We start from the raw sequence: 24,600 nt of genomic DNA on the forward strand, positions 1-24,600 counted from the left end.
GTGTCTCTTCAGCTGGCAACGAAGAGCCTCGGTCGCACAGAAACTGTATAGTGATTCTAAACGACTTGTACGATTATATTCAGCTGCGGAGGCGCATGAGCACAAAGGTCGATTCTGGGCAAAGAGGACCAAATGCTGGGCGATAGTAGAATGAGTTCAATGCAGTAGCTTCTCGGCTACAGTCATCTTCGGACAAGGTTTGCGTACGAGTTCCTGTAGGGAAATGTGAATTTACCAGCTTGAAAGAGCTATCTGGCAAGAGACGTTGAAGTGATAGTGGTCGTTGTCAAGGTTGATCCATGTTGGAGATCTCGCCTCTCGCTGCAGACATAGAGGAATAGATTGCGTTATATTGAGAGTAAGCGGCTGAGATCTCTCGACAATTCCTTTAAGCGAGATCTTGTCTGTATTGGAGCACCTTCTGTATTGGTGAGGTCGACTAGTAAATGTCTCAGCCGCGGTCCCAATTTGCGCAGAGGGTATCTTCGGTTGCCCAGGTGGCTGGTGTAGAATCTAGGCTTGTCCTTCAAATGGAGAATTCTTGTGATTCCAAGGATGTAAGAAGTTCAGCTGTGATAGGTTGAATGCGGATTCGAAGTCCTGAGAACGAGGATGGAGTGACATTCCAGGAAGGCATTTTAAGGGAAACAAGCAACATGTGAGGGCCTAGGTCTCAGAGGGAAAGTTGGCGAAAACTGAGAGAGAAAATTCGCCTCAAGAACGAAAAATAACAAAAGAGTAAGAAGCCCCAAACCTTGGATTGCTACTGATTATGAAGTAGAATGCCAATGTCCGCACGCCGTGACTGTGGACTGTTCAGTGTCGTAATCGAGCTTACTCGCGCAGGCGTCGCACCGAAATCGCCTCACAAAGCACCGCGACTGGATCGCGAAAACATAACACAGCTACTCAACGGCTGCAATGGCGAACGGAAAAAAGTGCACGACAAAGACAATGATGTGCATGTCAGGGAGTTACTGCTCTCGGCTCGAAACACCCGCTACATGATTCCGGACGACCCTCGATTTGTCAGGCACAACACTGACGCCATCGACGCGCTCAGCGGCGAATCCATAAAACATTTCTTACTACTCTCTCTCCCCCAATTTCCCACATCAAACCCCCAAATCATTCAAACTGAAGCTCCTCCACCTCGCCCTTCTCATATTTTTTTCGTGGGCGTCTATGTCCTTCCTGACCCGCTTCCTCCGCCCATTCAGCATGAGCTCCGCCCCCACGCAACCCATGAGCGTCCCCAACGGGGCGCAAACCGCCACCGTCGCCGCAGGATGCTTCTGGGGCGTTGAGCACATGTACCGTCGCGAATTCGGCAAGAAGGGATTGCTGGATGCAAGAGTGGGATACATTGGTGGAGACGTACAAGATCCCGGGTACAGAGCTGTGTGCAGTGGGAGGACTGGCCGTACGCTATCTCTTTGTCTCCATTGCCACTATTTGAGGGCATGGACTACGAGGAAATGTAATGCTAATGGATATTCTAGACGCTGAGGCGCTCCAAGTCGTATATGACCCTGAAAAGGTGTCGTACCGAACCCTCCTCGAGTTTTTCTACAAGATGCACGACCCCACGACAGCGAACCGTCAAGGACCAGATGTCGGGACACAGTACCGCAGCGCGATATTCTATCACGACGCTGAGCAGGAGAAGATCGCAAAGGATGTTACGGACAAGGTCAACAAGCAGTGGTGGAAAGGCAGCGTAGCTACGGAAGTGCTATCTGCGGGCAAATGGTGGGACGCGGAGGCGTACCATCAGTTGTATTTGGACAACAGTAAGTGCAAACGGAAGACCAGACGTGAAGTCCAAATGCTTACTTCTCAACAGATCCTTCAGGGTACGAATGCCCATCACATTTCTTGAGGAAATTCCCGGATCTGTCGAATTAGTACATAGTAGAGTGGTTGGTAGACATGAATGAATGCATGAAGACATAGCGAACATGGCACATGTTCCTTCCTCGGACCTCTTGTTGAATGTATGTTTTCTAAGGCTAACATGTTGCTTTGTTTGAAGTGTTTCAGAGCAAACAGTGTGTAGTGCTTGCGACTGAGGATGTTAGGCAGGAACCGATGTGATATGAATGTTCAAGCTGAGGAAGTATGTGCAAGAGTCATTGATCATTGTTCATTCAATCTACATATACCATCGGTCGCTAGTCTCAACAGCGTCTACGATGGGGGCATAGCCTCAAACGAGGTAGCAACCTCCTTCTCCCATGGGAGCCTCGCCTTGCAGTAGATCTCCGCACCAGCGCCGAAGTTCTTGAGTCCCTCCGAGAGCAGTCCAGTGCGCAGCACAATGCTGTCCGGGCCGAGGGCTTCTTGTGCGTGGTAAACGTGCGAGGTGCAGTTCTTGCAGTAGTAGCAGTGAACGCCCTTGCCTAACCATTGCGTTAGCGACATGAGGTATCGAGGCGGAGAGCAGATCTGTAGTGGACTGGGACTGAGACTTACCAGAATCACCCTTGTAGGTGTACTTTCCGAGGTCGTCACCCTTGGTGATTTTCAAGGCCTTGGCGGGGATGATCTGGTTCAATGTGTATGGTGCTCCAGAGAGGGATTTGCATGTATCGCAGTGGCTGCCGGGTGGTTAGCATTGTTTTACTTTTCCACTGCCTCGTGGGGTTCGAGTTGGTATGCCTACCAAAGGATATGCGCCTGCTGGTCTGACTGCAGCGTAGCAGTCCACTCCGTCTGGCCGCAATGGCACTGTCCCTTGTAGTCGGTCATATCGTCTGATTCGTTGGAGTGAGTTTAGTGTAGAGAGTAGTGATGTGTCTTGTCCAGCAAGGTCCTCAGCGTGAGGAGAGTATCTTATATAGCTCTGCTGCTATCTCAGTCGCGCAGTCTGTTACCTTACTTCAACCCTCGGAGTCTCTCCTCCGAATTAGTCCCACAAGGCGGGCATTGAGTGCCGCAACGTATCAGATCAGCACACTAAGACTCCTTCCATCATTATTTGTCAACTATGTGCTTGGATCCGCATGATACGTTGCAGCTACAGCTCCGAGTGAGCTCTCTGGATTACAGATCTACGATGGTTGGAGAGCTTGCGCGACGGATCTTTACCAGAAGGGGATAGCCTTGTGGATCTTTTTGGGGAATTCCAAATCGCTGATAAACGGTGTTAGGAAGGAGGGTGGGAGCTTTGGTAAAGCAACTGCGACGTGGGGCAGAAGGATGACGATGGTGGGGCAGGAGCTGTGATGATTTGGAAGCAACTCAATCCAGGTCGCCGACACAACAATATCTTGCAATCGCAAAATGACCTTCTATTACGGGCCCGGATAACAGCAATTTGGTAGTATCTTGCAACTATCCTTCCAGCAAGATATGTTGAGAAGTACAAGGGCTTTCTTATCTAATCATTCTTTCCCTCAACTTCCCTTTGTGTGCATGGTAGAGTGTTGGTCAATCTAATATTTCCAACGTTCTGTTTCAGTTTGCGGATTTTGCTCAGTATCTGTTGTTGGTGAGTGGATACTAAGATAAGGTCTGCACAAGATCAAGCTCACGTACAGCATAGATTCAGATAGTCTGTCTGTGGCTATGATATCACACATCATGCTCTGGACACAGGTAAACTTTTCCAGAACATCTATCCGCCCACACCACGCCTCACCACGCCTCACCCACGCCGCTCAAACTGCCATTCTGAACTTCAGCAGATCCTCCTCAACAATCCTCTCCCGCATACCCTGCAACTCCCCAACGTCCCAATTGCTACTCACATACCTCCCGCTCAACCAAAGCCTCTTCTCTTTGGTTAGCCACACGCACACTGCTCCCGCAAGCCCTTCATCATCACCCAGCAGCGAGCCCCATGCAGCATTGGTATGATTCTGAGTTTGCGGCGTGACCACGCCTCCAGGATGGAGTGCAATGCTACATGTGTCAGTCTCCCACAGTAACGACGATAGCAAGAATGTGCAAGGGAGAACCCAGCAGGGCAAAGAACTTACGCGCAAACGCCGTCCTTCTTCTGGTCATTCGCAACATGTTCGATCAAGCGGTTGCACGCCAGTTTCGACACATTGTACGCGATAGGCGTTAGCTCGCTATCCGTCGAATGGGCGCCGATACTAGTCGAGCAGATGAGTGTCTGCGGGCCATCCTTCGAGGCGACAAGAAGCGGCATGAAAGCCTTGCTGATGCGCCACGTCCCCTTCAGATTGATGTCCAGCACGCGCACCCAGTCATCATCTTGCACCAGCCCAACAGGAAGATTCGACTCTCCATCTTTGCCGTTCTCGACATACGCTGAGATGATGCCCGCGTTTGCCATCACTACGTCTACTCTGCCCCATTTCTGCTTGACCTCTTCCTCCAGTGCGTTGACGCTTTCTTCGCTCGTGACGTCGCATACACTCTTTAATACTTCTATTTTCCTCCCGTGTTCTGCGGCGGTTTTGGAAATCTCCTTCTCTAACGTGTCCAAGTCAGAGAGCGTGCGTGACGAAATACTGATTCCGCTCGCACCGGCCTTCGCATACGCAAGACTGATGTGGTACCCTAAGCCCTTGCCCGCACCTGTGACAACGACGACGGAAGGGTTGGGAAGAGTAGTCGAGGAGGGATCGATGTTTGATGGAATCTTAGCATGATTAGTGGGTGTGAAGGATACGCCGACGTGAGGGGGTGGAGGAGAACCCATGCTTGGAGAAGGGTGGTGAGATCAAAGGAAACGAAAGCTAGGGAAGTATGTTCATGGATTCTGAAGCTTGATTTTTACCGCAGCAGGTTAGCATATGATGGACTCTGGCAACATCGGTAGTTACATTGTCTGTTTAACTATTGGTAGGCTAATGTTATTCCAACAACGTCATCGATTGGTAACCAACTCTTTGACGACGTCGAAGCATCTGACTAGTGCGGGGAAGGGCATGTAGTGATCACGAACACAGAACGGAACAATCAACACTATGATGCGTATTACAAAGAGATGGCAAAGTGAAAAGGTATTGCAACCCTATCAGATCAAGCATCAGCAATCACAGAAGGTCACGATGAAGAAGTCTTTCAAAACAAGAGTTAAGCAACATGCATTCTTGGCTAGATTACATCCATCCACTTTCCACTATGCAGCAAAGCCAAAATGGAAACTAAACAAGATGTTCAGACCCAAGTGGACCAGCGGACCCTGCTCCGCCTGGACGGGTATCAAGAAACGAAAGCAGTCATGACATTAAGCATCCTTAAAGCGCAGATGCGCGACGCAGAGAGAAGTGAATTTTGAGTCTCTAAGCGCGGGATGCTTACAGGAAGTAGGCAAGAGCAGCGAAAGCACCGACAAAGGTGAGACCGGCGTGCTTGGCATCAGCGGCACCGGTGAAGACAGCAGTGCCGTTGGTGGAAGAGGTGGCAGATGGCTTGGTTGAGGCAGGGGCAGTGCCGGAGGGCACGATGACCATGCTGGAGTTGTAGCCAGCACCGGTGCCAGGGACCACGGTGGGGTAAGGGGGGCTCAAGGATGAAACGGCGCTCTTGGTGACGGCAGCAGGAGTAGAGTAGGCGGCGGCAGCGGAGGAAGAAGCAGCTCCGTAGCCGTAGCCGGTGTCAGCGGAGCTGGAAGCAACGACGACAGCGCTGGAGGGGTACACAGCGGCGCTGGACGAAGCGACAACGCTGGACGAGGAAACGGAGCAGGCATCCTTGGAGATACCGAACTGAGTCGAGTACTGGTACTGGCCGTTGACATCGTCGATCAGCTGAAGGCCGTAGTGGGAGACATCAGCCTCGAGGGTGGACGCAGGGGTCCAGGTGAAAGAGCCCGAGTTGGGGATGCCGACGGCGAGGGGAGCGCCGAGGGGAACGACGTTGGTCGAGGGGCCACGGAGAAGGATGAGGGAGATGGTGTTGGTGGTGGTTGGGGTCCAGGTGATGGTGAAGGCCTGGCAAGCGGGGACGACCTGAATCACAGCTGTTAGCTTCTGCACGTCGCGTTTCGAGCGCTGTTGGTGGTACATACCTCGTTCAACGGGCGGGTGATGGGGTTGCCGGTTGGGTCGCCAACAGCGACGTGCTGCGCAGCGGCAAAGCTGGCAAAGATAGCGACAATGGAGGCCTTGGAGAACATGTTGTTGTTGTTTTGTGGAATTAGATGATTACGCGTAGAGTGCGAGAGTGGTAGAGAAAGTGATGAGAGGCTGGTAAAGAGTGACTGTGGGTTGCTTAAGTGAGCGGCTGAAGAAAAATTTCTTCTGGGTGAGAGGCTGCGAATACTGGTTCGTAAAAGAAAGCAATGAAACAATGAGGGTGTGGGCAGGCATTCCTACATTATATCGTTTTCCGGTCACGCCCTGATGGTCGCTTGGCGACATTCTCGTTCCTGCAGTAAGGCGGCGCTAACGTCCGGCGGTGGCCGTAGATTAACAGGCTAACCCAAAGCGCGGGTGTCATGGAGCCATGTACCAATCATGCTGCGATGCGCAGATTGGACGGCTTGCGAATAGGGGCCGGGCTTGCTTCAGGCGCGAAGGGAGGATGTGACGCCAATTTGCAGGCTATTCCTGGAAATTGGTCTGACGACTGCCTGAAAACGAAGAGTCATTCCTGTCAGCCGGCGAAATCTTACCTTGTTCATAGGCGGTTCGACAGAGAGTCGTTAATGAAAACGTTCCTTGTGGTCTTGGCCACAACAGACGTCGCTGCAATCAACGCTGTCGTGCGTCGCCAGGCCCGAGGCTTGAAGCGAACTCTATACCCAAAAGTAGTGGATCAGATGCAGGGACCTTGTCATCCTTCCAATTCAGAAAGGAGGCGCCCTTCGTTGCACACACACACTCTTCGTCAGCTGTGGCCACGCGCATTTTGAATGATGAGGCGTAAGACATTGCGTAGGATGTACGGCCCGTTGAACATTACTGCGTAAAATGAACCCTCCCGTCTCACCGCGAGCGCTCCAAGTGGCGTTTGTTTTGTTTCTTCGCAATACGCTAGCGTGGAACACAGGAAGCTTAACACACATTCTCAGCCCATGTGGGTTCAAGCTCTTACTGTGCCCCAAAGCGAATTTTGTTGAAGCCAGTAAGTGAGGGTTCTACCATGTCTAGCATCCTCACGTCTGTCTAGCGTTGCTTGAACCAGCCCCAGCAACCGGTATCGCGATTCACGACAATTACCTCCGAGATGATAGCCCAAGAGCTCAATCTCGAGAACATTCACGGCAGATCAACTCGAGCATGCGGGGTCCAGGGGCTGCAAACACTTGAAATGCCAATTCGTATACAGCATTCAGTCAACTACCGTACACTATCTGTCGCAGGCTAATATGCCCTCCATCCAATATATACAAGACATTTATCCTTCAGGCTTCCCAGCCGGGAGCCCGTACAGCGAGCGAACGCATCGGGGTATCTTCGAAGCAAAGTCGTTACATCGTTACATGAGGTAAGAAGAAATGGGAGCAGCGCATGGGGTTAGCGAGCGTGAAACGTTCCCCAGACAAAAAAGTAAGAAACAAGCCCGTGATATGGGATATTTAGCCGCACTGGCCCGGGTCTATAAGCACGTCAGTTTCACATTCATGCGAGGAATACGGACGACGCCAAAAGACGAACGTCGAAACATGGAAGAGAAGGGCCGGACTTACACTTCCTCGCCGTCAGTGGCTGCGGGAACAATCCATTAGCGAGCAGATCTTGCATGTCCCATTCGGGTGCGCCCTCCGTCTTCCAGGTCCAGAAGATCCATCCTGCTGCCTTCTCGTACGCGTCGAGTTGGGCTTCGATGAAGCGGCCGATGTTGCTCTTGTCTGCGCTTGACAGGGCGGCCACAGTTCCTGTAGACTTGCCAGTGCAGTCGCCGATGTGGGGTGCGCCGTTGAAGGTGCCGTCGTAACGTGCGCCCTTGTTCTTGCCGTTGAGCCACTTTGCGCAGTCGGTGATGCCGCCAGTCCATTCACCAGAGATAGTAGCCTTTCCTGTGCTGGCCATCTGGTTGCCAAAGTCGCAGGCTGTCTTGATATGGTCGTCGATACCCATGGAGACTTGACCGTTGTTGAAGACTTCGTAGTGGTGTGTGTCGAGGAGCAGATTCCACATACCAGCGCCCCAGCTGTTCCAGGCCGTGACGCCCATGAAGGCTTCATGGAATGTAACAGCCACATTGGAGTCGCGCAGATTGCCCCATCCGTCCATGTAGAACTGACGTACGGTGTCCATATCGAGATTGGGGCCCATAGGCTCGTTGAGGAGCTCAATCGCGGAGACGGCAGGGTGAGCAGCGTGGTCATCACGAATCTTGTTCAGCACATTGATCGTAAGCTTCACTGTGTCGCCTTGAGTCCACGCGACACTGCCCAAGCGGCCCGAGTTATCGAATCCATTCTGTGAGTCGGGAGCTGGCGAGTGTAAGCATGCGAAGCAACAGTTAGAGACCTGTACAACTTACCACCATGCAGATCAATCATGACCTTCAATCCAGCACTCTGCGCCCAGTCTAACGCCTCTCCAAGCTTGTCATACGCACCCTGCACGTACGGCTCCCCGTCCCTGGGAATAACACTCCAGTACCCAATTGGGATCCTCACATGGTTCAGACCTGCAGCAGCCATCTGGTTGAAATCGTCTTGAGTGAACCAGGAATTCCAGTGCTGCTGGAGACGCGACTTAGCAGCATCTTTCCCCATGATCTGTGTCAATGTGTACTCGTCGACAGCGTCATTGCCTTCGAAGATGCTGGGCGTGATCCAAGGCTCGAGGACGAACCAACCACCTGTGTTCACGCCGCGGACCTTCTGGCCGCTGTAGTCGAAAGATGGGGCGCGTTTGTAGGGTTTTCTACGCGTTCCATCAGCTTTTGTGGTTGAACCTATGCGAGGAATACTTACAAGGGTGAAGCAGAGCTCACAGTGAGCAATGCAGCAGCAGCCACAGTCGTCCAGAGTCTAACCATTTTGTTCTGACACACAGAGGTAACAGGATACTCGTACTACGATAACAAAGTCCAATAAAGTCGGATAGAAAGATTCAAGGTATTCAAGATGCAAAAACCCTCAAGTATCTCAACATGTAAACAATCATAACAACCGGGGGGAACCATCTCTCTTAAAAAGACACGCGTAAAGCTATCCTTCTCCACTCTTTCACAAGCACCGCATATTCAACCCTCCCAGCAAAAGATCACCGCCAGCTCACCATCACAGAGTCATGCCAATGTCATGTGCAGCCTACCCCATGCTCCTCCCTTCCCGCACGGCGTTGCCAGCAAGGATCCAAATCTCACTTCCTCCTATCAAACGCGCACTCGTGCTCATGTCTTTGCGCGCTTGGTTAGTTGTTCGGGACGGTCTGCGCCGGTGCGTCACCACGAAACCACGAGGCCTCCGTTGGTCGGAGGACTTGTTGCGTTGTGGTTAGGATATGCAGGGAAAGGCTGGGGGCGGGTGTTTGGAACTGCCACCTCAGGTACAAGCCCATGATTGGCCGTGTGTTTGAGATGATGATGGAGCGATCGGCCAAGTGGTGGAATTTATGATTGGGCAGCCAGCCGGTTTGGCTAAGATGGGCGATTTTGTTTGCTGCATCGAGGACTTGCGCTGGAACTAGAATCTGACAGCTTTCTTTTACCACTTGGCATTGCTGTACTGCTGTCGGCTGATAGCAAACTCCTACGTCATTTCTTAGACTTGCGTCTAGGAAGCCCTACCTAGCCATGGCTACCCAGACACGTAGACTTTGGTTGTACCTTCTGCCGTGTGCGAACCTGAGCTTGGGGTAGAACCATACCCACATTAGAAGGATTGCGGGGAATACCCATCCAAGTCCGACGAGCAACAGATCCTGATCGAGATGTCCATCTCCGCATATTCTCCGGCTAAAAACAAGAAATGCCGCCTCACATAATCCCAAGACGTAAATCCCTATACCGTTACATACATGACAACAGTAGCATACTCGCCACCACAACGTCTCTCTGCCTATACCACCATCCCCGCCTCGGCGCACCCCTCACATCCCCATCTCCCATCTCCCATCTGCACCCCGCGAGATCTACACTTACAGCATGACTCCACCTCCTCGCAAGTGTACCACCGTACCATCACTCGCGCATATACCACCCCGTCCCACCCCACAACGTGGCAAGATCAACCCAACCCAGCCCAACGCGAGCAAAATCCAGCGTCCCTAGAGGCAGCGTGTGACGCCTCGCATTCTTCCCTGTCCGATCCCCCATTCTGCATTGGGTTTTGCGGGGAAATCTTTTCGCGGGGAGCGGTAAACGGTCACGAGAACGTCGATGGGGTGGAGTCGAAGTGGAGTCGCGCGCGGGCTGCGATGACGATGATCGCCGTGCATGGGTGTGGTGAGGCATGTGGTTGCGGCATATTTATGTGTCCGTTGCTGCTGTATGGATCGGGACGGCTTGGGCTAGTTAGTCAGATGGTACGGTACTTGTGCTGCGCTGTTTTGCCTTTTGGTGCTGCGCTGCCTCGGTGTGGTGCTGTGCGCACGTGAGGGAGGGATTATTCCCGTCGCTACCGAGCGGGATGTTCTTGCGGAGTGTTAACGGGCAGTGCGATTGGAAAGCGCGATGTAGATCGGATGGAATGCTTGATACGTATTAGCTGTGTTTACTGCCAGCGACAGCTTTCGTTGGAACGTTTGTCTACTTACCTTGCATATATTATCTTCTACTTGAAATGCCCTAACGACCTGTACCGTCGTTTCTGAGTTGTCATCATTGTTGACTCAACAACATGGCGCAATTATCAGTAATTTGGTTTGTTGATAGCCCTTTGAATATGGACTTAGCAAGCCGCCCACGCTCGCACCAGTTGGTACACTACTTTCGAATCACTTCTACCGGGTAAATCAGACGCTCTCATGTCTGTGGTATAGATTACATATTCTTGAAGTAATAATGTGCATGTAAATAGTTCGTGTCTAGACCACACTTGTCAAACGTGCCTTATCAACTCTTGCTAGTCCGTAGTAAAAGCACAGAAACAAGTTGATTTTTCGCCAGATGGTTGAATCCCAAGGTCTGGTCGCGAAGATACACATCGACCAAGGTCCACGCTACCTTTATTGTTTTCCATAGTTCAGGCGGTATTTACTATTCTAGTGCTCTACCGCGTGAAGAATACCGCAGAGATCTAGGCTCTCGGTTAGTCAAAATACCCAGAATCAAGGTCTACTCTTTGTAGTAACACAACAACCCTAAACGACAGGATTGAAAGTACTACAAAGATAAACACGCTAGTAGAGATACACAAACAACACGTAAGGCGTAGAAATTTTACAGGGTTTTTACATGTAGTTACCAAGCTGTTACACGATCTCGCTGCAGCCTACTTAGTTCTGGGTATTCTAACTAACCAAGAGATAGGTACCTATTACATCACCAAACCACACTTTTCTCTACTTGATCATTCCACAAGGAACATCAGCACACACACCATCTACCTACAACTTCCCCTTCTCCATCCCCATCCCACTCCCAAGCACCTCCTCCCTACGCCTAACATCCACATCCCGCGGCCCCTCTCCCTTAAACTTCGTCGTAACAACCCACTCCCGTATCCCCCTCCTGCCATGCCCCTGCGCCACGATCTCCGGTCCCGGTCTATCCAGCACCATAACCGCGGTGTGTTTATCCACGCCGCCGACCCCATCTTGCGATTTATCCCCATACTCGCCCTTGCCTAGCACCGTGGGGGAGATACACGCTTCCGTGAACGAGACCTCAGGTCTACCATCGTACATGCGCGGTTTGTTCAGAAAGGCGAGCAGATTATCGCGCTCGGCCTGCAGGTCGGCAACGCTGGGGACGGGGCTATCGGGCCCGGTGACGCTGGGGGAGAGGTACTTGGATAGGATGAGGGTGAGGAAGAACTGCGGGGGGAAGAGGATGATTCTGTTCTGGCGCGCGAGATCGATCCATTTGTTTGGCGGGAGGAAGCGGGCGGCGGTGTGTTCGATGCCGCCGTCGTGCGTCGGGGTGGGGATAACCATTTCTTCCTCCCCAGCGGTGGGCGACGACGATCCCAGCGGTAGGAAGTAAATGTACATCTGCGTGGAGAAGCGCTTGGGGACGTTTGGCGGCGTGACCCATCTTGTGAACGGTACTAATGCTTCTGTATCCGGCACCGCGCCCCAGCTCTCCAGCAAGTCGGTGAACTTCACCGTGCCTGCATGCACTCCGCGACGTCCCTCGTCTCTTTTTGCGTCGTCGATGTCTGTGAATAGTTTGCCTGTTTTCTTGCTTTTCGCGAGAAGGATCCCGGATTCCTCAAACGTCTCGCGAATCGCGGCGAGGCGGTATGCAGGACCGTCTTGATGACGGCCGGGCTCGTCGATGTCGGGGATGGCACCGTCGTGGGTTTTGCTCAAGGCGCCGCCGGGGAAGACATGCGCGGAGGCGAAGCTGGAGGCTTTGGACACGCGATGGAGAAGGAGGATTTGATTTGTGGGCGAAATGAGGAGGACGCTGGAGCTGTGAGCTGTCTTGAAGGGTGTTGGTAGACGTTTGTAGACATACCTTGAGCTAGGTCTTGGAGCCACAGGAGTCTTGGGTGCCTTTTTGAGCGGCTGGTGATCCGCTGGCGTAGACATGTTGCGCTTGTGTATGTGCTGTACGGACTTTTTTGAAAGATGGGTTTGTGGAGAAGTTGCTTGTGTTTGTAGCTCAGCGCGTTGTACTAATCGATTCGGCAGCGCAATGATCGATCGCGTGGAATGAGGTGTTCGCGCAACGAAAAGGTAACGCCTTGGTTGAAGAAAGAAGCGCAAACAGCTCAGCCGTGACATTTCTTGACTCGGAAGTCAACGAGACGGGATAGTAGCGCGTCATCATGTGTGATTGTTGGTTGATGGGGGACGTGTGCGAAGCGGGGCCGAGGTTGTGGGGAAGTGGTTTGCCCTGGGTAGCCTCGCCCCAAAGAGTCAACCCGCAAACCAGGAAACGATTTCTCAGAACATAAGCCATACCAGAGGAAGCGATGTATAAAGTGTGAACGGTGTTCGTGGTATCATTGCTTTTAGCCCTATCCATTTCCTCCCAATCCCCCGTAACGTAACTCATCAGTCGTCTTCACATGTTTAGAAATGTGAGATATATCAAGCAATCCATCCGACCAACCCAACGCCCTCCCAATGCATGTTTTAGTTCACTTCAGACCAAGATCTATGAGTAGAGCTTCTTGTCGAAGCTGTGCAGACCGTGAACGCCACCCTCAGCCTGCGCGCTGGCAGTTCGCAGCTCAAATCTTACGGTGCCGTCCGTGACACCCTCACGAAGCTCGGTGATGCTCTTGATGCCAATATCCTGGAGCGAGTGCTGGACACCAGCCATGAGGTAGGGTACGAACTTGGTGATGGAACCGCGGTCCTGGACGGATCCAGAGACACCCTGTGCGACGAGAACGCGATCGCCCTCGGAAAAGTAGCGCGCGGTACCAGCGTTGCTTGCTTTTGAGTCTGCGTTGCCAGCTCCGGCCTTCTTGTCCTCCATGGCAGCGATACTGCCCATACCACGGTAAGCCTTGACAAGCTGACCGTCACGGCTGACAAAGTACTCGCCAGGAGACTCGGTGGTACCAGCAAGGAGACCACCCATCATAACAGTCGAGGCGCCCATAGCAAGACCCTTGACAATGTGCCCAACGTTCTGAATACCGCCGTCCGCGATGCAAGGCACACCAAAGCGCTTGGCGAACGAGGTGACGTTGTAGACTGAGGTGGCCTGGGGTCTGCCGACGGCCATGACCTCCTGCGTAATGCAAGCGCTTCCGCTTCCCATGCCAATTCGGAGACCGTCAACACCTGCGGCAATAAGCGCAGCAGCCTGGTCTCGCGTGACGACGTTTCCGCCAATCACATCGAGCTCAGGGTATTTCTCCTTGATGTACTTGATCATCTCGACCTGGTACATGCTGTTGCCCTGGCTGCTGTCAAGGATGACGATGTCAAGGCCAGCATCAACGAGTTTCTGCAGACGGGTCTTGTCTTCTGGTCGAGTACCGATGGCAGCAGCTGCGATAAGCTGCTTGGAGTGTGGAAGCTTGGATGCAAGCGGGAAGTTCAGGTTCTTCATCAAGTCGGAACGGGAGAGAAGCGCAATCAGGTTGAAGTTCTCGTCCACGATGGGAAGCTTGCCCTTCTTGGACTTGTTGAGAATGTCGTTGGCTTCCTTGAGTTCGACGCCGTGGCGAGCGGTGATAAGATCGGTGGACATGACCGCGGTGACCGCGTCGTTCACGTTGTCGTGGAACTGGATGTCTCGGGGAGTGATGATGCCAACGAGTTTGGATCGAAGAGTGCCGTCCTCTGTAAATCCACAGTCAGCGATTGCGCAACGAGTGAGTTTTTTTATTCAAATGACAGATTGGATAGTTTTCAGGAAATCATTTCTCCACAGCACGACGGAATCGTTGCGGATGAACGAAAGTTAAATGTAAAGGTTGTTCATCATAAAATCGAAATTGCAGGGCGAAAGTGACAATTGCTTACCTGTGACTGGGAAACCGCCAAAACCCCACCTGTCCTTGAGCGCCTTGGCCTCAGCGACGGTGGTCTTGGGGGAGATAACGACAGGGTCGAGGATGAAGCCGTTCTCGAAGCGCTTCACCTTGCGCACCATCTCGGCCTGGTCGTCCTGGGAGCAGTTGTGGTGGATCACACCGAGTCCACCGAGCAAGGCAAGGTGGATAGCCATGTTGTGCTCAGTGACTGTGTCCATGGGCGAAGAGACGAACGGTGTCTTCAGTGTGATGCGCTTCGTGATGGGCGTGTCGAGGGTGACTTCAGAGGCGGGGAACCCTTAGAAGGTCAGAATTGCAGTGGAGACTGCGCCAGCTACGAGGGCAACGAACCGATGTACCCAGGGAGCACGAGAAAGTCATTGTACGTCAAGCCACCGTTCCTCTTGGAGTCGATCAGCGTCTTGACGTCGATTCCATCGCGCTCAGAGTACTCGTTCTTGAGCACCTCTACAGCCTTGGAGTAGTCCAGGGCGTCGACTGCGGTGTTGGTCATGGCGTCGCCGTTGGAGATGGGCATAATGGAGGAAAGAAAGCACTTCTCGAGAAAGAGAAGCGTGTGCGAGGCGTGACTGAAAGAGAGAGACCGTGGTTGCGTAGATAACCTTGGCCGGGAAACAGGTGAGGGCTGTTCCCAAGAGAAAAGAACAAAAAGTTCGCAAAAAAGAATTTGAGGTGGGTTGCCAAGACCCCGCCATTAGCGCGTCCGGCCACGCGCAGCACCTCGACGCGTAAGCACAGAGGCACTCAGCGCAGCGTCGTCGCATCGCGTCTCTCGACGGACCGTCAGTGTGCCGGCCGACGGCGACATGTCATAGTTTGTAATGACCTGGCTGGCTGGGTCTGCCTGGTGGGTGGCCAGACGAGATGAGCGACCATCAGGAGTAGACAGCGGCTCCAAAGGTTAGAAAAAGAAAAGGCGTTTGTGCAGGCAAGCAACCATCAAGCGCAGAGGTAGTCGGTCGCATGCAGACGTGCTGCTCCAGACAGCTCGAGCGCGTGTTTGACATAGAGGCGTGAGGTGGTCGATTGGCTGCGTTACCGTAGTCAGGTCAGGCAGGGTTTGGGTTTGGGAGACGCCTCCGAATGTAAACAAAACATCCGTGCGACTCGACTGCACCGCCATTCCACGCCGCCGCGACTCGAGTCTGCGACTGCATCCTCACATTCTCGCATTCCTTTCTAGAGCCGTGCAGTTGTCTGTCACTGGCCGGGTCGCTGGACCGCTTGTAGCTACTTTTTAAAATCAGTTTGGGTTGTGTTTGGCAGGCAGGCGCCGCCAACTCACCTCTAATATTGCGGTCTCGAAGACGGCCTCGACAGCCTCTCGCCCTGCGACAATCAAAATAACCCCTTGCACGCCGTGCTACACATGCGGCGCCAGTCCGGACTGCATCAACCCCCGCGCTCACCATGAGCCACTCGTACACCCCGCGAACGAGACTGGGGCACACGGCAGCATCGCCCTCCCCGCTGCGCCAGACCTCGACGGCTTCCAATGGCTCGACAAATTCACAAAACCCCGCGAGCCGGTCGAGCACCCAGTCCAGCAATGCTTCGTACGGTCCCGTGACAACAAGCCACCGCCGCGGCATGAGTGAAGCCACTGCACTTTCACAACCGCGCCCTGGACCCTCCTTTGGCTCCGGAGACGCTAACCCAGGGAGCACATACTCGAGCATGCGCAACGCACTGCGCCCAACCCAGCAGGTCCCACAGAGCTCACCTATTCCCGACAGGTCTGCCCGCCCGCCGACAGAACTGCCAACACACTCCCACGTCCGGTCACAGAGCGTCGAGAACACGCGCTACCAGCCCTTCGATGGCTCCGTCTCCCCGCCCAAACCGCGCCCGTTGTCCATAGCCATATCCCGCGCCGACTCGATACGCGCGCCGACTCGTGACCACTCCTCTCGCCCTCTTTCGGTACATCTCGAGCAACCGGCGCTGCAGAACCTGCACAAGTCGACGACAGGACACTTGCGCACCTTATCGAAATTCGCCCAGTCAGGAACCGAAGATGCCTTCACAATCAAGTCTCCCGAGCAGGAGGTCGTGGGTCTCCACGGGCGGAGAAGATTGCAGCGCACCGACCCTATGCGAGAGAAGAAGGCAACATCGTCGTGGGCTAGTAGGAACTGGATGGACCAGCAACGCCAGTTTTTGCAGGCATACGAATATCTCTGTCACATTGGAGAGGCCAAGGAGTGGATGGAGGACATCATCGAATCAGAGCTGCCGCCCGTTGTGGAACTGGAGGAAGCTCTGCGAAACGGTGTGACGCTGGCCGAGATTGTGCAGGCCATCGAACAGCATCCATTGCGCATATTTAGGGACCCAAAACTCCAGTACCGCCACTCCAACAACTACGCCCACTTCTTCAAGTTTCTGACCGAAGTCGAACTACCAGATCTGTTCCGCTTTGAGCTGATCGATCTGTACGAGAAGAAGAACGTTCCTAAAGTCATCTATTGCATCCACGCTCTCTCATGGCTTTTGTTTCGCAAAGGCATAGTCGACTTCCGTATTGGAAATCTCGTCGGTAAGCTCCAGTTTGAAGATCATGAGTTGGAAGCCACGCAGAAAGGTCTGGACAAGTCTGGCGTTAGTATGCCTAACTTCTCGGGCATGCAAGCAAACTTCGCCGTTGAACCAGAACCAGAGCCAGAGCCAGAGCCTGAGGAGACCGAGGAAGATCGCGTTGACCGCGAACTCGCAGAAAATGAAGAAATCATCTTGGATCTACAAGCGCAGATGAGGGGTGCTCTACTAAGGATACGGCTTGGGAACCTGATGCAAGACCTTTGGGACCACGAACACCTCATTGTGGATTTGCAGTCGCGCATTCGTGGCGACTGGGCCAGACAGATTGCCTACTACAAGCTGGACATGCGACGATTCTCCATCAACCTTCAAAGCGCGGCAAGAGCATATGTTGTTCGATCGAGGTTGCGAGGCAAGGAGGAATACTGGCGGGATAGGGAGGAACAAGTGCTGAAGGTGCAGAATCTATTCCGAGGACGAAAAGCGAGAGTCCAAGTTGAATACACCAAGTCGAAAGTCCAGCAACACGAGAACGGGATCCGACAATTCCAGGCAGCTATTCGGGGAGCGCTAGAACGGCTTCGTGTATCCAACAGCTATGAACAGACACGCGACACAGAACCTTCCGTAGTGCATGTGCAAGCCATGATCCGCGGAGCCCTTCTGCGACTCCAGGTTGACCGAGAGTGGGCAGAGCTGAAAGAAAACGAGTATCAAGTTACACAGTTCCAGTCTGCCGCACGGGCATTGCTTGTGCGAGATAGTGTCGGTCGAGATTGGGCGGAACTCAACGAGGCTGGACTGCAGATTACACAACTCCAGGCGGCCTGTAGAGCTATGCTTTTGCGACAGAAGGTCGGTCAGGACTGGGCTGAACGGCAAGAACACGACCACCAAGTCATTCAGTTTCAAGCTATTGCTCGGGCACTCCTCGTGCGAGGTCAGATCGGCCGGGATCTGGCAGAGCTGGAGGAAGTTGAGCCTCAAATTGCACAACTCCAGGCAGTCTCCCGGTCGTTGCTCGTGCGAGGTCAGATCGGCCGAGATTTGGCAGAACTGGAAGAGGTTGAACCACAGATTGCGAAGCTTCAGGCAGTCTCAAGAGCGATGATTGTGCGACAGACTATTGATCGACAACACATGGAGCTAACTCAGAAGGCGTCACAGATTGCGCAGCTCCAGGCTGTGACCCGAGCGATGCTCCTGCGTCAGTCAATGCGAACCGACCAGGAAAGCCTCCGACAAAATGAGTCTGTCGTTTCTCTTTTGCAGGCCGCTGCCCGAGGCATTATTGCTAGACGGAAGAATGCTGAGGTGCAGGAGCAACTGGAGAGCTCCGATGTAGATTGGTCTGACTTGCAGTCCACAATACGCGCGAACTCTCTGAGAAACTCCGTTAAGCAGATGCAAGATGAACTACACGTTGAGGAGCCGCAGATTATCGACTTGCAGGCTATATCAAGAGCAGGCAAGGTCCGATCAGAGGTTGCAGACACTCTCGCGCAGCTCGACAGCCAAGGAGATGTCATTACTTCACTACAGGCTTATATGCGGGGCTTCATCTCTCGACAGCGACACTTTTCGGACCTCGCAGAACTCCATGCTCAGACGCCTGCCATTCTTGACTTCCAATCATCTTGCCGGGGATTTGTACAACGGCAGCAAACATATGAGACACTCTGTGATCTCAATGCTCAGGAGCCCGAGATTGTCGAGATCCAAGGCTTCGCACGTGGCATGTTGCTGCGGATGGAGATTGGGATCCAGCTTGGTCAAGTTGAGGAGCATGAAGAGGCCCTCGTGGAGTTGCAAGCCCTCGCTCGTGGCATGGTGATTCGACAGCATTATGCCGAGAAGCAGCAACATTACCAGGAAAACATGCAGAAGGTCATAAAGATTCAGAGCTTCATACGTGGTCGCCAACAAGGAGAAGCATACAAGAGCTTGACTAGCGGAACAAACCCTCCTGTCTCAACGGTCAAGAATTTTGTTCACCTCCTGAACGACAGCGATATCGACTTCGACGAGGAGATTGGTAAGACCGCGATTCATCACTCTCAGGACCGTCTGCTAACAACGATACAGAATTTGAGCGCCTCCGAAAGACCGTGGTGCAGCACGTGCGACAAAACGAGCTTGCAGAGCAATATATTGATCAGCTGGATATCAAGATTGCGCTGCTTGTCAAGAACAAAATCACACTGGATGAGGTTGTCAAGCATCAGAAGCATTTCGGCGGCCACGTCGGAACGCTTCTCAGCAGCAAGGACATCTCCTCAAAGGATCCTTTTGATCTGAAAGCTCTCAACAAAACCTCTCGCAGAAAGCTGGAGCATTACCAGGAATTGTTTTTCATCCTGCAGACACAGCCTCAATATTTTGCACGACTTTTTACTCGTATCCGTGACCAGAACCTCGCCGAGAAAGACACAAAGCGCATCGAGCAATTGACGATGAGCCTGTTTGGCCTGGCGCAAAAGGCCAGGGAAGAGTACTGGCTACTCAAACTGTTGGCGCGGTCTTTGAAGGAGGAGATCGAGGGATGCGCAGCGCTGCAAGAGTATCTGCGAGGAAACTTTTTCTGGTCTAAACTCTTCAGTGGCTATGTCCGATCACCACGCGACCGCAAGTTTCTGAAAGACGTATTGGGAGCAGTAATTCGAGAGAACATCATCGAGAACGAGCACTTGGATCTGGAGAGCGATCCAATGCAGATCTACCGATCAGCAATCAACAACGAAGAGCTTCGCACTGGTCAACGCAGTCGCCGCGATCCAAACGTGTCCCGCGACGTGGCACTCAAAGATCCCGAGACTCGGGGTACTTTCATTCATAACTTGCAAGATCTCCGAGACGTTGCAGACCAGTTCTTCTCCATGCTTGAGGAAGTTCTCAACCGGATGCCGTATGGAGTTCGGTACCTTGCCCAGCAGATGTTTGAAGAGCTCCGCCTCCAGTTCCCGTACGAAGCAGAGGAGCAGCTTCTACAGATCGCTGGTCATTGGGTCTGGAAGACTTACCTGCAGCCTGCGCTGATGCAGCCACAGCATTGGGGCGTCGTCGACCGCGGCATGTCACCTGTTATGAACAGGAACCTTGGTGCGGTCGCGAAGGTATTGGGCCAAGTCGCAGCAGGCAAGCTCTTTGGCGGAGAGGATCTCTACCTGCAGCCTCTCAACAGCTACATTACTGAAGCTATTGACCGTTTGCAGGACATTTGGTCAAATTGTAGGTGTACTTTGAAACTTATATGAACGTAGCTAACATCACGACAGTGATCAACGTCCGCGCCGCCGAGGCTCAGTTTGAGATTGACGAGTTCAACGACTTGTTCGCACGAACGAAGCCAACACTCTACATCAAACTTGCAGACGTTTTCGCCATCCATAACCTTGTGCTTGATGACCTGTCCACCCTGTGTCCTTCTCCAGACGATCCCCTGCGCGAGGTCATTCGAGAGCTTGGTAGCGCCAAAAACAACGAGAACGAGCTGCTGCACGTCAGCTCCACCGAGATCACCTTGACTCTCACCGGCAAGTTCCATGAACAAGAGGGTAAGCAACTTCATCTTCCATATACATCACGCGCTAACATGTCCAGATCCTGACGCCGCGATCAAATCACTCTTCATGGAGACGAAACGCTACATCCTCTACATCATCCGTGTGCAAACCGGCGCCAACCTCACCGAGATCATCTGCAAGCCCGTCACTCCCGAAGACGAAGATCGCTGGGACGCCATCATCCGCGAAGAGCTCGCCGCCCAAACCAAGGACCGGTCACGCAAATACAACGCAGTCCGCTCGTCAGCATCCTCAACCTACACGACCGACATGAGCGCAAACTCCGTCTTCGAACTCGACTACCCCTCCCTCAAGCAATACTGCCTAGAAAACATGGTGCAACTCCAACGCGCCGGGCGCATCTCCCCGCACAACAACTACCAAGACCTGCTCAACGCCATCGCAGTCGACATCCGCACCAAGCACCGCCGGCGCATCCAGCGCGCCAAAGAACTAGACGGCGTCCGCACCAGCCTGGCCGCCCTCGACGAAAAAGCCCACTTCCTCGACCAGCAACTCAAATCTTACAACGACTACATCGAACAAGCCATGTCGACGCTGCAAACCAAAAAGGGAAAGAAGAAATTCCTCCTCCCCTTCACACGCCAGTACAACCACGTCCGCGAACTTCAGCGCTCGGGCCGCGAATACAGATTCGGCTCCTTCAAGTACTCTGCACGCAACCTGGCCGAGAAAGGCATTCTGGTGTCTTGGAATGGGTATCCAGAGCGCCAGTGGGACCGCCTCGATATGACGATTAGCTCGAATCAGACGGGTGTTTTTGAGATCCAGGGCTCCCAGGGGAGTACGATGATTCCGGGCGCCCTGGCGGAGGTCCCCCTCGATGGACTCCTGCAGGCGCAGTTCGATAATCACCAGTTTATGAATCTTTTTGGGGAGGGGAGGGATGGGTCGGGGGGCGGGGCCGTCAGGGTTAATGTTAATCTGTTTTTGCATTTGATTTTTAAGAAGTTTTATCGAGAGGGGTAGGGGGGGTTATGGCCGGGGTGAGGGGTAGATGAAGTGGGGATGAGAGATGGGCATGGGAAGTGGGAGTGCGATGATATGATATGATACCTTTTTGTTTTTTGGATGGGGATGCGTTGGTTTTGGAGTTTCTGGTTTGGCTTCGCTTTTGGCTTTTGGCTTTGGAGAATACGGTGGGGGTTGGGACTTGATGCATGCATGTGTATATCTTTACTTACTGATGTTCGTCATGGTTCATGTTTGGGAATGGAAATGGAAATGAGTAACATGTCGTGTATTCTTTTCTTTCTTGTTTACTTTCATTTCCCACATAAAAGTGTGCTTTACAAACATGCGCGAAGCGAGCTCGGGAAAGAAGAATAAATATCGTTCATTCGCATCTCGCATAACGTCGTAAATATAGCTGCATATCCAACCCCCTTCCCACCACCCACTCCTCTCAATACAAAATCAATCCACTTCCAACAACTCATACCGATCCCCCTGCTCATCCAGCGCATCCTCCAGCCTCTCCATAACAGCCAGAACCTTCTCCTCCTCGAGCCGGCGCCCCACAACCTGCACCGCAACCGGCAAGCCCGCCATCTTCGCCGCGTCGTAGTGTTTGTACGCGCCCCTGGCCACGCCGTTGAGTGTCTTGAGGGAGAAAGTAGCGGGCAGGGCGTCGAGGGCGGGGTCGACGTGGGTGACGGGCAGGATGCCTGCTGTGTAGTCGAGCTAGACGGAATTTAGTGGCTGGGTTGGATGATGTATAATAAGGGGACTTACAAGGTTGAAAAGAAACGTATACCCGCAACTACTAACCGCGTCGCGCATGCCGCCATGGGGCACGGCGGGGGTAGCGTTCGGCGGGGTGAGCATGACGTCCATATCCGTCTCATCCCACCACGCATAGAAGCGCTGCTTGTACGCCTCGCGCTGACCAGCGAGCTGCCAGTACTCATGTGCAGACTTGGGGTGCCAGTCGCGCAGCAGGCCGGCCCAGAGAGCGTCACCTTGCACGTGCTTGACCCACAGGTAGTGCGCGTACTTGATGAAGCGGGGTAGGCGCATGTACAGGACCATCTGCGCGGCGCCGAGGTCGTTCCATTCGCCTGTGCGGAAGTGGGACATGAAAGTTGCGCCGCCGTCGCTGAGGAGGAGCTGGGATGCTAGACGGAGGGCTTCGTAGGGGGACGGGGGCGTGACGTCGAAGACCTCGTGACCTTCTGCTGCGAGGGCGGAGGCGGCGAGGGATAGAGCGCGCGCGCAGGCTGGCGAGGGGTCGACGACGTGGTCAGTTCGCATGATGCCTATGCGCAGTTTCTCTTTGTCCTGGAACTCTGCTTCGATGTCGTCGCGCCAGGCGAGCGGGTGGACCGTGTAGTCGTACTTCCAGGGCTGCATCTGGATGAAGCTGCGGGTGAAGTAGGTCAGGTCGTTGAGGGTGCGGGCCATGGGGCTGAAGACGCTGGGGATGGCTTCTTGGCCTGACATGCTGGTGTTCATGCCGACTTTTGGCCAGCGCCCCGTGGAGCAGCGCAGCGAGTAGCAGCCGGAGAAGTGGGCGGGTGCGCGAACGGAGCCCGCAACATCTGACCCGATGCCTATGCGACTCCCGCCGAATGCTAGCAGTGCTGCCTCGCCGCCTGTTGAGCCGCCGGGCGAGTACTTGTCGTTGTGGGGGTTCTTGCACTGGCCCCAGACGTCGTTTGTGGACTCAAACGACAAGAGGGTTGTTGGCAGGTTGGTCTTGACAAAAGGCACGGCACCGGCGTCTTTCAGCAGCTTCACCATGGCGCCATCCTCTGCAGCCGGTTTGCCCGTGTTCCTCGAGTATCCGACGGAGCTGTCGAAGCCCTTGACCTGGATCGAGTCCTTGAGCGAGACGGGGATGCCAGCCAGCGGGCCCTTGAGATTGACCTCATTCAGCGCCCAGTCTTCCGCCTCCGGGAACAGGATCTCCGTGGCGCAGTTTGTCTTTTCGTGTGCCTTTATCGTGACCTTGCCGTATGCGCGCAGGATGTCGACGGGGCTGGTGACGCGCTTGTGCACATCTTGCACGAGGTCTTGGATCGACTTGCCGAGGATGGTGCGCTCTTTCAGCGACAGCGGGGAGAGGTAGGTCCGGGGGAGTGCTGCGATCTTCGAGGCGCGCTCCGACTGCTTGCGCTGGCTGGGACTGTGTTGGCTGGAGCTGCGACGTGGTGGTGGGGTGGAGCTACGTACCAGTCGACCTGATGTTGTCTGTACTCCAGAAGACCCATCTTGTTTGGGATGGAAGGGCGATTGCAGTATTCAAACACTCACAAGCCCACGCACAGAGCTTCCAGACGTGTCTGCTGGGCTGCACGGCATGGCTGGACATGGCTTTGTAGAGGGCGCATATCTCCGGCTTACAGTCCGAGATCTGGGGTCTGGCCGGACATGCCGCATCTGGTTGGCCTTTGTCGAATCCGAGCTGTACACGTGCTGGGAGTGGGGAGCTCATCAGCACCGATCAATTCCGACATCGATTCCGCAGACTTCTCCTCTCAGTCGACTGTAAAAGCAGGAAGTAAGCTTTATTCTTTGTGGCTCCTACAAGCTACAAAATCACACAATTTGAGATTGTTAAAGTGAACGCAAGGCGTATACAGCTCAAAATCCAGGCACAATATTGCTACACCAAACTCAGTTGTAGTTGTCAAGCTGTTGCATGATTTCGCTGCACCCTGCTCTCCTATCTCTGGTATCATGGAGGTTGTGCTGTGCTGGCTCTGTCGAGTGTCACCTGATACGTAATGTCTAGGCCACCGTCTGCTTCATCCTGTCACTACGCCAACCATACGTGTTCTGCTCATCCAACACGCTCAACCAATGCACACGCGAACCTGAGCTGAACATGTACGCATTGACATTCACCATAGACACACTCAGCCTCTCATCCAGCCCTCCCCCCTCTCCAGACACGCCATCGCCGATCCTCCAAACGAGGCTTCAACCCTCAATGGCATCTGATTGAGCCTCAACACAACACAAGCG

General features: G+C 53.5%; 9 protein-coding genes across 9 annotated transcripts; 2 read left to right on the forward strand and 7 right to left on the reverse strand.

The window, feature by feature from the left end:
- Positions 1-690: 690 nt before the first annotated feature.
- Positions 691-1,923, forward strand: P153DRAFT_370945 (peptide methionine sulfoxide reductase msrB/msrA). The gene is made up of 3 exons (XM_033669146.1): positions 691-1,423; positions 1,503-1,793; positions 1,847-1,923. The coding sequence occupies exons 1-3, from the start codon at positions 1,186-1,188 to the stop codon at positions 1,906-1,908; spliced, it is 591 nt and encodes a 196-aa protein (XP_033518938.1). The 5' UTR covers positions 691-1,185; the 3' UTR covers positions 1,909-1,923.
- A 226-nt stretch (positions 1,924-2,149) lies between these two features.
- Positions 2,150-3,163, reverse strand: P153DRAFT_370946 (uncharacterized protein). Its single transcript, XM_033669147.1, has 3 exons — positions 2,666-3,163; positions 2,476-2,600; positions 2,150-2,402 (listed from the first exon to the last, which is right to left on the reverse strand). Exons 1-3 carry the CDS (start codon positions 2,749-2,751, stop codon positions 2,191-2,193), a joined length of 423 nt encoding a protein of 140 aa, XP_033518939.1. The 5' UTR covers positions 2,752-3,163; the 3' UTR covers positions 2,150-2,190.
- Positions 3,164-3,653: 490 nt separating this feature from the next.
- P153DRAFT_326864 (NAD(P)-binding protein) lies at positions 3,654-4,772 on the reverse strand. Its single transcript, XM_033665307.1, has 2 exons — positions 3,984-4,772; positions 3,654-3,906 (listed from the first exon to the last, which is right to left on the reverse strand). Exons 1-2 carry the CDS (start codon positions 4,673-4,675, stop codon positions 3,663-3,665), a joined length of 936 nt encoding a protein of 311 aa, XP_033518940.1. The 5' UTR covers positions 4,676-4,772; the 3' UTR covers positions 3,654-3,662.
- A 9-nt stretch (positions 4,773-4,781) lies between these two features.
- Positions 4,782-6,222, reverse strand: P153DRAFT_401152 (uncharacterized protein). The gene is made up of 2 exons (XM_033671890.1): positions 5,990-6,222; positions 4,782-5,930 (listed from the first exon to the last, which is right to left on the reverse strand). Exons 1-2 carry the CDS (start codon positions 6,095-6,097, stop codon positions 5,277-5,279), a joined length of 762 nt encoding a protein of 253 aa, XP_033518941.1. The 5' UTR covers positions 6,098-6,222; the 3' UTR covers positions 4,782-5,276.
- A 1,059-nt stretch (positions 6,223-7,281) lies between these two features.
- On the reverse strand, positions 7,282-8,916 carry P153DRAFT_350697 (glycoside hydrolase family 5 protein; the record flags this gene model as incomplete). Its single annotated transcript, XM_033666296.1, has 3 exons — positions 7,282-8,362; positions 8,413-8,801; positions 8,852-8,916. The coding sequence occupies 3 exons, from the start codon at positions 8,914-8,916 to the stop codon at positions 7,545-7,547; spliced, it is 1,272 nt and encodes a 423-aa protein (XP_033518942.1). The 3' UTR covers positions 7,282-7,544.
- Positions 8,917-11,429: 2,513 nt separating this feature from the next.
- P153DRAFT_390589 (uncharacterized protein) lies at positions 11,430-12,578 on the reverse strand (the record flags this gene model as incomplete). The annotated part of the gene is made up of 2 exons (XM_033670947.1): positions 11,430-12,453; positions 12,505-12,578. 2 exons carry the CDS (start codon positions 12,576-12,578, stop codon positions 11,430-11,432), a joined length of 1,098 nt encoding a protein of 365 aa, XP_033518943.1.
- A 571-nt stretch (positions 12,579-13,149) lies between these two features.
- P153DRAFT_390590 (IMP dehydrogenase) lies at positions 13,150-15,023 on the reverse strand (the record flags this gene model as incomplete). Its single annotated transcript, XM_033670948.1, has 3 exons — positions 13,150-14,291; positions 14,475-14,783; positions 14,837-15,023. The coding sequence occupies 3 exons, from the start codon at positions 15,021-15,023 to the stop codon at positions 13,150-13,152; spliced, it is 1,638 nt and encodes a 545-aa protein (XP_033518944.1).
- Positions 15,024-15,916: 893 nt separating this feature from the next.
- P153DRAFT_390591 (uncharacterized protein) lies at positions 15,917-21,600 on the forward strand (the record flags this gene model as incomplete). The annotated part of the gene is made up of 4 exons (XM_033670949.1): positions 15,917-19,082; positions 19,133-20,275; positions 20,323-20,601; positions 20,648-21,600. The coding sequence occupies 4 exons, from the start codon at positions 15,917-15,919 to the stop codon at positions 21,598-21,600; spliced, it is 5,541 nt and encodes a 1,846-aa protein (XP_033518945.1).
- Positions 21,601-21,721: 121 nt separating this feature from the next.
- P153DRAFT_350706 (amidase signature enzyme) lies at positions 21,722-23,951 on the reverse strand. The gene is made up of 3 exons (XM_033666297.1): positions 23,806-23,951; positions 22,366-23,752; positions 21,722-22,314 (listed from the first exon to the last, which is right to left on the reverse strand). The coding sequence occupies exons 1-3, from the start codon at positions 23,841-23,843 to the stop codon at positions 22,048-22,050; spliced, it is 1,692 nt and encodes a 563-aa protein (XP_033518946.1). The 5' UTR covers positions 23,844-23,951; the 3' UTR covers positions 21,722-22,047.
- Positions 23,952-24,600: the final 649 nt, after the last annotated feature.

The sequence above is a fragment of the Dothidotthia symphoricarpi genome (genome assembly GCF_010015815.1).
Source record: "Dothidotthia symphoricarpi CBS 119687 unplaced genomic scaffold P153scaffold_23, whole genome shotgun sequence".
Taxonomy (NCBI): domain Eukaryota; kingdom Fungi; phylum Ascomycota; class Dothideomycetes; order Pleosporales; family Dothidotthiaceae; genus Dothidotthia; species Dothidotthia symphoricarpi.